At 42.3% G+C, this 12692-nt stretch overlaps 1 protein-coding gene across 1 annotated transcript; it reads left to right on the forward strand.

Moving 5' to 3' along the window:
• Positions 1-1755: 1755 nt before the first annotated feature.
• LOC103920917 (neuropeptide-like protein C4orf48 homolog) lies at positions 1756-11422 on the forward strand. Its single transcript, XM_009328791.1, has 4 exons — positions 1756-1828; positions 3970-4109; positions 5915-6003; positions 10900-11422. The coding sequence occupies exons 2-4, from the start codon at positions 3986-3988 to the stop codon at positions 10969-10971; spliced, it is 285 nt and encodes a 94-aa protein (XP_009327066.1). The 5' UTR covers positions 1756-1828; positions 3970-3985; the 3' UTR covers positions 10972-11422.
• Positions 11423-12692: the final 1270 nt, after the last annotated feature.

The raw sequence follows: 12692 nt of genomic DNA on the forward strand, positions 1-12692 counted from the left end.
GGACAAGTAGATTTAGGACAAGGCTAAAGAAGGGACGTCACAGTAGCTGGTATGAGATGCTTAGAGCAAGGAATTTGGCAGCTGAGAACGGCAGAAACAGATTTTAAAAATTGTATTTAATGGGGTCAGAAGCCCATTGCGTGGGTCTAGAAGAATGAATCAGTGATTAACACCCAAGCTACCGGGGCTGGCTGCTTGGCGATACTGTTGTGACAGAGAAAGGACAGGATCCGGGAGAACAGGGTAAGATTTACTGGGAATGATCAAGAGCAGAGATTAAGAAAAGACATATATATATATGTGTGTGTGTGTGTGTGTATAGATGTGAATATCTATGTTATTTATCAGGAAGAGAGGCCAAGGAGTGAGATTAGATGGCTGAAAATGATCATGAATAAAGTTCTGCATTTGTAATTTGTGTATAGGCAGATACTTAATCAGACCAAATCCTGCATGGTTATCTCTGCAAGAACAATGCTAAATCTTGTATGCCCAAAAGAAGTCTCTAAAAATTATTTTCCCCTTCTTTCTGTTTTTGTGATGTATAAGGATGGCAGTACTATAATTAATCACCTCTTGACTCTGCTTGTGGATGCTGTAACTTCATATAGCATCATAGTTACACACTGAACAACCTGAGATTTTAACATCTTACTTAAAAAGTTGAATTAATGGCAGCAAACCATTCCCTTAGGGCTCTACAGGAGAGACAGGTTATAGAGCATGTTGAAAAGAAAAGCGTTAGCCAGCAATTTGGTCATAATTCTGAGAAGGAGTTTCTGCTCATGAAAAAAAAAAGGTTGTGTGCCTGACCTTCCTGGACACTGGGTGCCCCCAACTTTCACCATGAAAGCGTTTAAGATTGAGTCCCCATTGAACCAGCTAAAGCAAACACAGAGCACGGTGCTTGAAGTCCCTTTGAAGTTCTGTGCATGCTTCTCAGTGCTGCGCCTCCCTTCAGCTGTGCTCATTCTCTCTGGAACAAGAACTGCTAGTGTCTAATTTGTGATGGGGCATGTGGTTTGGGGGGGAGATGTGACCCCTGAACTTAGCTTTGCTTTGACAAAAACACTTCTTTCATCTGCACTCCATTATTGTATTGCATTCAGCACAAGCGCCATCAGTGTTGTTCTGGAGTATAGCTTGTGGGGCATTGAAAGGGGAACAGAGGTGTAGGCTGGAAAAGGGGAGTGAACTTACTCTGAGTTGGGACTCAAGTTCCTGGCAGCCCTGAGACTGGGATCACAGAAACACCCAGGAAAGCAGGCATGGGTGGTTATGACCCCTGTAACTCAGAACCATTCAAATGGCAGATTGTGCACTGAACAATTCCTGGCCTTCCCCAAAGTCTCACCTGTGACGTGTCCTGCAGTTTCTCAGCGCGATCCCATGGTTCTTCCTGGTTTCCCATAAAGCAGGTGTAATTTGTCATGGTTATTTTCAGGCACTAGGGAAGCAAGTTGCTTGAATCAGGCACCACATCCAGCTGAGCAGACTTCGGGAAAACCAGACTTCAAGAGAGATGAATCAAATGGCCCGGCTTTAAAAACCTTACTCGGAGCAGGTAAGTCACTGCTGGAACTCACATGTCAAAGCAGAAACATCCTTCCCCAGACCTGGGAGACATTGCCTGTTCCTCTTTAAATCTGTGCTGTGTGCTGCAGTGCTCTGCATTGTTGCCATGGCAGAAATCTCCCCATAGTAATAACCTCTTTCAGAGAAGGTTAAAAAGAGGCAGTGCACATGCTCAGAAATGCTGCACTTGTTCTGTTAGCAGTTTGCAGCGGCCATTTCAAAGAGACCGTCACAAAGACAAGAGAGAGATCAGGTACTGATATTTTTTTCCTTTGTTAGAGGGGATTACTTTTCTCTTTCACAGAAGTCCATGCACAGATCTGCCTCCGTTCCCAGTTGCACTGCAGAGGGAGACCACCCTTGAAGCCTGTTGTGATTATTCCTCACAGATAGCAAATTCCCACAGAATAACTAAGAGGCAGTAGTTAGATGTGGCCTGAGGTGACTGCTGCAGTCAGGGAGCAATTATTTTGCAGCGGGGCTCACATATGAAGCTGAGCTGATGTTGGGGTGGGTGATGTGTAAGGTACCCTGAAGAAGTTTAACAGCATATCTGCTTTGTTTTGTTGAACCTTTCTAGCACTCATAGTCAACCATGAGAATAACCTTTGCTCCTACTGACCAGGAGGCTTCTGCATTAGGTGCTTTCAAAGGAGGCTGGTATTATCCTAATTTACTGTTACTTGGAGACACTGCTGCATCCTGTTGCAAAGCCTGGTGTCTTTGATTGTACTTGCTTTGATTGCAGATCACCATTAATTAAAACAGAAAACCCAAGCCGCTTGTTACGATTTTAATCCTTTTATTTTAAGGATTGTAGAAATAGAAAGAATCACATCAGATCACTTCTAAATAGTGGGAGGGATAGGAAGCCCAGTTCTGAGGTTATAGGAATTACATTACCAGATCTATTTTTTGGTGTGGGCCCAAATATATCTGTGACTCTACGTGTACGTGTGTGTCTCTTGCTTCTGAACCATTCCCTACTCTTATGTTTAGGTTGAGGTGCACAAGAAGGGGATGTGTATAATGCTGCTCCTTTCCTGGATCAATTGCTGGTTTGCACATGCTGCAAGTGTTCGTGCAGAATTTGCAGCTTCAGATTAGCTGTGTCTGAAACGGTGGATTGCATATATCAAAGAGCAAGCTTGTTCCATTCTGTGTTTGTGGCAAGATGGGGAAAAACCTTTCCTTTCCTGCCTCCCTCTATTGCCCTTCCAAATGTGAAATACAAGCTGGTTTGGGGAGTGCTGTACTCTTGCATTCAGCACGTGCAGATTTGATTTTCTTATGCAACATCTTTTGCTTAGTATGCACCGTCTTAAAAATCAGGAAGAGACAGAATGCTGTCCTGCTTTCCTGGGTTCAGCTAAAGAGAATTTTTATGTGGATTTTATTGTGTTGCTACAACTTAACTTTATTTGATTCTTTCTTTCTTCCATTTGAACATACAGGAACAGAACGTAAACTTGGCTGAACTAAGGACCACCCTAGCAGTTTGCCAGGATCCTTTAGGCTTGGATTGAAGTCTGTAATAGACAGTTGCAGCTTGAGCCAGTCCAAGTTTCCCATGTTCCCTCTTGATCCAAACAGCCTACCTGTTGGATCAAGAAAATGCTTCATTTGAAACCCGTGTACTTATCAAAAATTTTACCTTTGTGTGAAGGGGAGGTGTTGCTGGACCAGACTGTACCTATCTTCAGGGCATGGTGTGGCCTGGCTGTGATGTTCAGGAACAAATGGATGGCTGCAAATAAAGGTCTGAAGCCCAGATTAGGAGGGGAAACAGAAGGTCAAAGAGTTTTGATGCATTTACCGTTAGAAATTCTACCTATGAATTTGTGGAGGTTTAACAAAAGTCTTTCCCTTCAGCTACTTTCATAAAGGAGTAAGTTTTTATGATCAGTGTGGCACATAGTTAATGATAACAGTTAGCTTTAGTTATTACACTTGTGAAAAGATGGTGCATCACTAAAGCGAGTGGGTAAAATTTTCATTTCCAGGTTCAGGCCTGTTTCAGCCAGCTCTATAATCCCTGCAGATCTCGAAGTCTAACAGTGAACCAGCTGTCCAGATTCATGTGCCGGTCTGGGACTGTGTAGTTAGAAAAAAGATTGGAGTCACAGAGCAGGCAAAGTTGCTGGCATCCTGGTTTGCAAATGAAACCAAAAACTGTCTAGGGACTTCTGATCTTCTCTTTCATGTCTAGGGACATTCTCTCCCAGTTGGGTTTAATGTGCACTGCTGGAAAAGTACAGAGAACTACTGTCCATGCTCTAGATCTTCTGATATTTTTTTTTTTCGCTTTAGCTGTTAGGAACATTAAGTTCTTTGTAACAAAACCTTGTACCTGTAATGTTCCTCACTGACTTGTTTGTGTCTCTTGATAAACAGAGAAGCAATTCCCAAGATGCTGGCACCCTGCCTTCTGAGAAGAGTGGTCCTTACAGTTCCTTTAGTTTTTGTGGTTGCACTGCTTCTCACAAAGCCTGTTAGATCTGATCAAGAAGCGGGAACAGCCGTACCAGCTGAAAGTACGTACCACCCTACAGTCGCCTCATACAGCTTGTACTGTAGTTTTAATGTTGCAGGACTTGATATCACTGAAGCTTGTCCAAATAATTCAAACTAGTTTGCACCTCTTGCTTATGATGTTTTAAAATCACAACTTGATAGCATACCAGTGCTGTTTTTCTCCTGCATCCAAGGCTCTCCACTCTTGTACCCTTATCTCCTGCCTGTTGTTCTCTTGCTTGTACCTGAAATGTGCCACTGTTCTGTACTTTTTGTTTTGTACAGCCCTTTCATTGTGTTAGCTCTTTCTATGCCAGGAGTTACCCCATTTGCTTTTCAGAGACATTCTTGAGCCTTGCTTTTTTCAACTGACATTCATTACATCTTTCATTCTTGGTAATGTCTACTATATTAAAGTCAGTAGTTTCTATTAACAAAATTCACAACAAAGATGCCAAGAAAGCACACTTTATCAACACTTAGTCTTGCAGCCTTCAACCATCTAATTCTCCTTTGCTGATCTGTGTTGAGTTTAATGTACATCATAAACATAATGGCAGGTCCTTGCATCAAGTGGTTGATGTGGAAAATGCTGTCCTCTCCTTATGTCTGTTGCATATATAATAACACTAAGGTTCGGTGGTTGTACAACAATGAAAGGAGGTCTGTAATACTGTTCAATGTTTATTTTTATCTCTTTTTTTTTTTCTCTAGCCAGTTAAAGAATTTGGCAGACTCCTTTTCTCCAGCAGGCAGGATTCCTGTCTGCTGGTTAGCACACAGATCATGAGTTGGAAGCTCATACTCCAGCTTATCAGAGGCATGTAGTAATCAGTCAAATATCAAGTGTTTGCAAAATAGGCTGACAGACACTGCAGGATTTTCCAACATCACTCTAGGTTTCGTCCTCTCTTCCTTACCAGACCTCAAAGAGCAAACTAAACCTGCGCTCAGAATTTCTCACTTGCGCAATATTTCCTATGAAGTTGTCAGAGAGGCACAGGCACTGAGAAGCAAATAAGAGCATATGTAGAGCCTGATGATTCGAAGACGTTTCCTCATGTCTATATTTGTTCTGTCTCAGTACTGCTATCTGTTAGGGCACAGCTTTGTGTTATATGATGATCAAGGCAAAGCAAGCCTTGTGACCTTCAGTCTGGATATCTAGATATGGGAATACTATCTTAAACACTGCAATTAGTCCAGAATGCAGCAATTCTGCTTATCAGCAATGCCCACTAATGACAGGGCATTGTGTTTATCTGCTGCTTGCTTCACCAGCTTTGGACAAAGCTGTATCAAATTCAAAGTTAGAGGCTAAGTGATCTGTCTTTGTGATAATGTAGTCAATTTTATTCTATTAGCTTTCTATTTAGAGCTCAAGTTTGTGAGATTAGGAGACAAGATTTTCCAGGGAACAGGTTCATGGTTTCAGAGGTAATTTCTGAAAAATCTGAAGATGAGGTTGAAAATGTGCTCAGCGTTGGTGGAGCAAAATGAAAGACTCAAGTTATGGGTTTAGTGTTTCCACACTATGAACTGTGACAAGAGAAGGATGAGGGGAACAGCAATAAAGGAGGAAGAAAATTTTTAATGCAAATTTGTTGAAGTAATTCTTTTGTCATTGAGAGACTGGGTGGACCATCATGATGGACCATTTACAATAACCTGGATTGTTGAAGAGTACATACATCAGTACTCACTCTGTGGACTCTTTTCTGTAGCTCTTCCTCATACTCAAAATCACTGTTTATTCCTCCTACTTAATACTTCATGCCATATAGTCATGATTCTCTACTAAATGCTCTACTAAATGCTCTCCTAGGTCGTCCCTGTGTTGATTGCCACGCGTTTGAGTTCATGCAGAGGGCTCTGCAGGATTTAAAGAAGACAGCATATAATCTAGACACGAGGGTAAGGAAACATTCGATTTCTTTTTTTAATATGGAAGAAAATGCTGTGGATAAAAATAGATAAGGTGGATGGATTTTGCACAAGACCGTCAACTGTACTGTCCTATCTTCTAAGGTGAGACTGGGTAATTACATTTCACCTCTCTATGCAATAATCTGTGGAATTCTTCTGCCTTGGGGTATCAGGGACACTAGGAAGCTTAGGAAAGAGTCAACTGAAAGTCCTCAGCCCTCTATCCTTCTCTTGCTGAGTTACAGCCATTAGCGCTGCTATTCTGCTGAGCGCACACCTTTGTTTTTATGTTTGGGGGAGTAAGGTGAGAGCATTATTTATATTTATTACCCAAAAGGAGAGAGCCAGCTCAAACAAAAAGCCTACTAAAATAAAATACTCCCCTGCACATGCTTTTACCCCTGGGGAGAGGCTAAGGGAGGAAACATAATCTCGTAGATACTTTTTATATTGCTCTGATTCCATAATGATGAAAAATGCCACAAAGTAGAACAGCACGGGGAACGAAACTTGTTTGGCTTGCAGTCATTGTGGAGAATTTGCCAAGGTTGGTATCTTCCTTCTGTGAGGGAAGTTGAATCTGTCTCTTGCTACTGCAACCTGCAATCTGTGACTAGCTGTATCCCAGCTGCTGTCGGATAGCGGTGTCTCAAGAGGGTAGCTTTTTCCCCACCTCCTGTGTACCCTGTAGCTGAAGTGCTATATCTACACTCTTGCACAGATTTTTCAACAGAAGGTGCTCAAACTTTTTTGCTGTTCTAATCTATGGTCAAGGTTGTTCACAGTTCAAAGCCTGCGAACTGGCATCTTTGAACAATGGTTTGAGGTAAGTCCAAGCAGGGTCCATGATGTTTGGGTGAAAATGCAGGTGCAGGAATGAAGATGCCTTTAATTGTGACATACTGCAAAAACCAAACAAACATTCCAGCACAACCAGATTGGTATGTAGCACATTTACAGTTAAACAAAATCTGTTCAATAATTATGGGTCAAATGTATTTTGGGCTCCTTCATGAAGAAATCTTGTTAACGAATACATCTGCTGAGCACTGTATACAGCCCAAACAAGATGTTCAGATTGTGCTGTAAAGTAGTTCTAGCACACCTTTTCCTTCTTTTATAAACCTTCGAACTTTTCACCAGCATTTCTAAATCTTGATTAAAAAATATCTCAACTACTAAAATCTTCTCTGGTTGTCTGGCTATGGCAGTGACCTTTATGACACCTACAGCTTGCAGACCAAGAGAGAAGGTTTATAAAATACAGATATCCAAAGCAGGAGTAGCAGTAAGACCCCCAGAGATAGCAACTGTATTTTAATACTTTTTAAAAAATAAAAATAAAGGACAGCCAAGGAGAGGAAATGAGGGTACAAAAAAGGTTCGGTTGAGAGGATTGTCCTATTATTGACTTTCACAGTTGTAGATTTGACAGCAAGCCTGAAAATGTGGCTCCATGATATGTTCTCACCAAAACAAACCTATCGCTTCCTTATCACTTTAAAATCTAAATAATTTAATCCATATTGAGATCCTTCAGTGCTTCTGGACTAGGACAGGCCTATTCCAGTCATTAAGCTAGGAATTCTGCCTAGATCTTCAAAAGGCATGGAAATATTTAATAGTTGAGGGCTTCTTGGAACTGCCTTCTGCAGTGTTTCAATTCTTAGTTTTATTATTCATCTGTGGCCTAATTTGATGCAAACTGGGAGTTTTAAGACACTTGCTTTCAGCCACTTATATATTTTACATTTGACTATTTTAGTCTGTTTTGCTGCTTAGTGGGGCAAATGTTTCTGTCCCCGAAAATACAATTCCCTTTGTTAATATTCCCACTGGAGACACTAATTTCCTTGAAAAACTCTCTTTTGTTTGCAGGCAAGATTTTTAGATGATGACTAAGCAGCTCCTAACTGTGTTGAAGGGGGAGGGATTCCCAAAAGCTTAGAGAGGAAATTCCCATTTAATTCCTCCTGCAAATCTCACCCTGCAGTTCTGTACAGGGGAAACCATATAGTTTTATTGCACAACTCAAGAGTTTTCACACTTAATTTGGCCCTGTGTTGATCTGCGTGATGTCTCATGAAGCAAACTGGCTCTAGCATAGGTCACATCATAACCTTTTATGGGGGCCATAGGCTATATCTCCTTCCTTTCTCAAGACTAGACATGCTTGTAACCTACACTGATGTGATGATCACTTACTGATTGACAGGCTGGCTGCATTTTACTCATGTGGTAAGAGAAGGGTCACAGACCACCTCTGAGAGGCTGGCTACTATCCATGCACATACCAGATCTGTCTGCCCCCCTGCATACTGTTTTCCACCCTTCCGTTGCTGCTGGCCCCTTGGAGCAGGCTGCACGTTGGATTAGTTGTTTTAACAGCAGTAACCGACTCTGGGCAATCTTTTCTGGGGATATCTGTGATTCACCACTCAGCCAAAGTGCAGTATGTGGCAGGTGCAGCTCTGATCATGAACTAGGGAGAGGGTTCTTGTACTGCTGGGAGGGAGCTGCTACCATCAAAACCATTCAGCCAGTTCACAGCCAGCTCCCTACTGCATCTAAAAGCTGCTCAAGACAGAGGCCAGCAGGGAGCAGGCCATAAAACAAATCCTGTAAAACAAATCCAGCCCATGGGCTACACAGTTCACTGTAAGTCTGCACTATAGACACTTATTTTCAAAATTCCAACACATTTTTCAGAGTTGACCAGTGGACATTGCATTACAACCTTAAAGAGCTCAGGGACTGCATTTTTAGCTGGAACTTATCAGCTTTTTTGTAGGTTCAGAATCTGGACCCTGCCCTGTTTGGTTTTTTTTGGTTTTTTTGATTTTTTTAAAACGTGCTTTAACCCACCAGGGGATAATAACAAATCTCTGTGCAAATGGTTTTGTGATCATGCTCACAAAACAGCAAAGCTGTATTTAGTGCCATTCATTTTGTTCTTTATTCCTTTCTAAACTGTCAATGGTTATTTGGAATGTTCAAAGCACATTAATTCAGATGTGCCCATGAAAGTAAAAACAAAGGCTTGGAAATGTTATTAAAGATATATAAGATGGTAAGCAGCCTTGGGGCTTAGCTCCAAAGCTGTTGGCATGCTGTCAGCCTCCCTTATTCAAACTATTGCAAATGATGTCAAGGAGATGGTTAGAAGGTGGTGATTTGAGTGTCTTTTAGGTGATTAGCAAAGTCTGATCAGATCTTTCCAGTTCTACAGGGCAGCTGAAACAATCAAAAGCGATACCTGATTTAGTACAAAACCACAAGGCTGTGTCTAGTGATTTATCATCTGGGAAAAAAACCCGAGAAAAAAAGATAGCTTTTCCTGTACTAAGAAGGCAGGTGGCAAGCAGGGTGCTTCAGCCCAGCTCTGCTCTAAGTGCCTTTAGCTGGTGTGGGTCAATGGATAACACAGCTTTTAAAACACAGCCTTTAATCACGTGGCAATTCCATATCATACAAAAATCACAAGGCAGGCAGATTAAGGATGGATTTCACTGGCATTTAGAGCTGGTAGTGTTCATAATGCCCTTTTTTTGTGTAGCTGGTTACACCAGTGGGGATTAATTTGGTGAGTGGAGTTCCCACAGCTAGTGTGTCCCATGACAATAAGGAGGAAGTCCTCTCTTGGATCAGACTGATTCTCAGATACAGCTTCAGCTCATGATAGACAAACTGAAATGAAGATATGATGTTGATGTCAAACAGCTCTGTGCTCCGTCATGCATCTACTGAAGCCACAAGTGCTCCAAACAGCCAGGAAAACCAAACTGTGTGTGTGCTAGAGAGGAAGGATTCCCAAATTTCCCCCATGCAGCCCTGCTGTCCCTTCCCTGGTCCTCAGTCCCTTCTCGCACAGGTAGGCTGAGAGGGTGCAGGCCTTTCTGATCATACCCAGCTCCAGCTCTGAGAAGTTCCCAATCCGCCCTCATTGCTCCAGAAAATCCCTGTGGGCAGCAATGATCACCTGATATTGATGAACCCCAGTTCAACTGGGGGACCTCTGCTTTCACCAGTTTGGGACCCCTTTCCTTAAAGAAGCCAGCAATCTCATCACATGTTTCAACTGTGACGGCTGTATGCCAGCTCAGCACCTGTTGTCTGTTTTAGGCTCCAACAGCGTATTAACAATAACAACAGTGAAGCAGGAGAAGTTAAAACAGAAGTAAATTTCTTCACTGAGAGGGTGGTTGGTCACTGGAACAGGCTCCCCAGGAAGTGGTCACGGCACCAAGCCTGTCAGAGTTCAAGAAGCATCTGGACAACACTCGTAGTCATATGGTTTAGTTTTAGGTAGTCCTGTGAGGAGCCGGGAGTTGGACTTGATGATCCTTATGGGTCCCTTCCAACTTGAGATATTCTATGATTCTATGATTAAATTATGCCTTACTTTCTCTGTATAACTTTCAACAGTGAGTCCAGGCTGTAATACTCTAATTTTTTCAATCTGTTTTTAAGTAAAAAGAAAACTTCTGACAGGTTTTTGGGGTTTTTTAAGCCTCTCATGAACTTGAGAGCTTATGTTCCAGTTTGTGCAGTTGAAGTAAGATTGTAAGAAAGACTAATAATGTTAAACAAAAATAACAGCACCCAGACACATACTGAATGTACTAATGTGAAAAACATGAATGTGTGCCAGACTGAATTTTTCCATGTCACAGGAAGTATTGCCATGTTGATATGCCAATTAATCACGCAAAAGCTAAATTATTTAGCAGAGCAGTAAGAAATAACTCTGATTTTTACCTCAAGCCTCATCTCATACAACAAATTCCAAATCTTAAAACAAAAGTAAAATGGACCTTTCTTTGGGAGCTAATTAGTTTTACAGTGCTGACACTTGTTTTTTGATGTTTGCTTTCCCTCTTATAGACAGAAACTCTGCTTCTTCAGGTGGAAAAGAGAAATCTGTGCGACTGTGTAACTGCAAATCTGCTGAACTGAATCCTGGAGGCCAGCTAAGGAGTATCACCTGTTCAGTGGTTTTTAAAATGCAGCTGTATAAAATACAGCTGGAGTTCATGTTGCAAGCATGCATGCCCCAATATGCCGAGGAAACTGGGGGGCTGTGTCTTATGTATTTGTCTGTTCTGTTTTTTTTTAAAAGAGTACCCTCTTTTCACATCCACTGGTTGCCAGTAAGGGCTCAATTCAGTAAAACTGTTACTTGGTATTAGAGTGGGGGAGAAACGTACCTGCTTTGTTTTTTAAATCAGAGTTGGCCAAGTGTAACCCACAAGATAAATATGGCCAGCAGTGCTCTAGAGACACTTGCAGCTGTTTTTTGTCTCTAATATGAACATATCTCTGTCGCACCTTACCCAGTTATATTGAGACAGGGAATTGTGGTCTCTGTAGGCTTTGCCTGTGTATTAAAGATGATGGAAGTCTTTTCTGTTTGTTGTCTGCACTGTGACCACATTCATGCATGTTGTAGTTCTGTCAGCTGTTACGAGGTATGTGTCGTGAGGAGGTATATGTGTGCTGTACTTGGACCAAAACGGTTTATATCTTAGGGCTGAGTTTTCTGGTATCCTGCATAAGAGTATTGGCTTAATTAAAACCTTTAGTTTCTTCCTCTCCTTCCCTGGACAGTCCATTCTTAACCCACTATATCTCTAAATAGCTTTATCTTAGCAGGTCAAATGGGTAGAGTAGAAAGGAGCATAAGGGTATGACTAGGCAGCCTTGCCAGTTCCGAGTGTACCAAATGCTACCACCAGCAACCGCTCAACATCACATTGAAGAAAGCTCCGAACAGTGCCAAGAAGTTTCTTCATGAGACTGCTCCTTATTTTACTTTAGGTGAAACACAGTGGTTAGGTCACGCATATTTGGTCCATTCTGTGATGGACTGAACTCTGAACATTTTGGTCTTTGTAGTTGCCTTTGAAAGCTGCTTTTTTTGTTTCAGGCATGAAGAAAGACTTGTGTACCTGAAAGCTGAGATGATTTTTATCCTCAACTCTACCACTTTATTCTAAGATACGTGTCCACTCACAAGTCTGAATTAGGCTGAGCGGTTTGAGTAGATGCTCTGAGTTTGTTTGACGTGATTTAGGGCCGTCTTGAACCACTCCAACAGTGGGGCTGTGGGGTGCTAACCTGGCTTGGGGAGTGGATGGGAGGTGGACATCTGAAGACCAAAATCTCTTCAGCTGAATTTGGAAGAAAGTGCCTGCCTGCGGCCTTACTTCTCTGACTAAACTGGTGGGACTTTGCTGGAAGTGGATGAGAGAGGAAACACAACTACTGCTCTGCCAGTGCAGCTGTAGGTATGGTAACGAGCAGCTGGGGGAGTAGGGGAACACAATAGACAGCCTCAGTGGCTTGCCAAGCTTGTCCAGGGCTTGGAAAACCAATTCCTGCACACTGAGAAGTGCAGCATGCCCTTCTGCATGGGTCCAGAACATAGGCCAGCACAAAAGCTCAGTATGAACTGGAGAGAGGATTCTAATGTTATTTTTCCAAATTCCCTCAAGGAGCACCTGTGGTGTGTGTTCTCCACTAAGCCTGTTCACACAGCATGGGAGCACTGGCACTGCTCATATCTGGCTGCTGGGCAAAATAAGAGTAACTGCAAGCCTCACCAGCAGCTCCACTCCCGGAGAGTGGGAAGGGGCAGCAGTCCTTACTCATGCATGGCAGAGTATTTTCTGGACTTC

The sequence above is a fragment of the Pygoscelis adeliae genome, unplaced genomic scaffold, assembly GCF_000699105.1.
Source record: "Pygoscelis adeliae isolate BGI_AS28 unplaced genomic scaffold, ASM69910v1 Scaffold66, whole genome shotgun sequence".
Taxonomy (NCBI): Eukaryota; Metazoa; Chordata; class Aves; order Sphenisciformes; family Spheniscidae; genus Pygoscelis; species Pygoscelis adeliae.

Bases quoted from the DNA above. Each gene is read 5' to 3' on its own strand.
- LOC103920917 (XM_009328791.1), top strand. From the start codon at position 3,986: ATGCTGGCACCCTGCCTTCTGAGAAGAGTGGTCCTTACAGTTCCTTTA. The intron at 4,110-5,914 runs GTACGTACCACC...ATGCTCTCCTAG, and splicing joins AACAGCCGTACCAGCTGAAA to GTCGTCCCTGTGTTGATTGC. The intron at 6,004-10,899 runs GTAAGGAAACAT...TCCCTCTTATAG, and splicing joins CATATAATCTAGACACGAGG to ACAGAAACTCTGCTTCTTCA.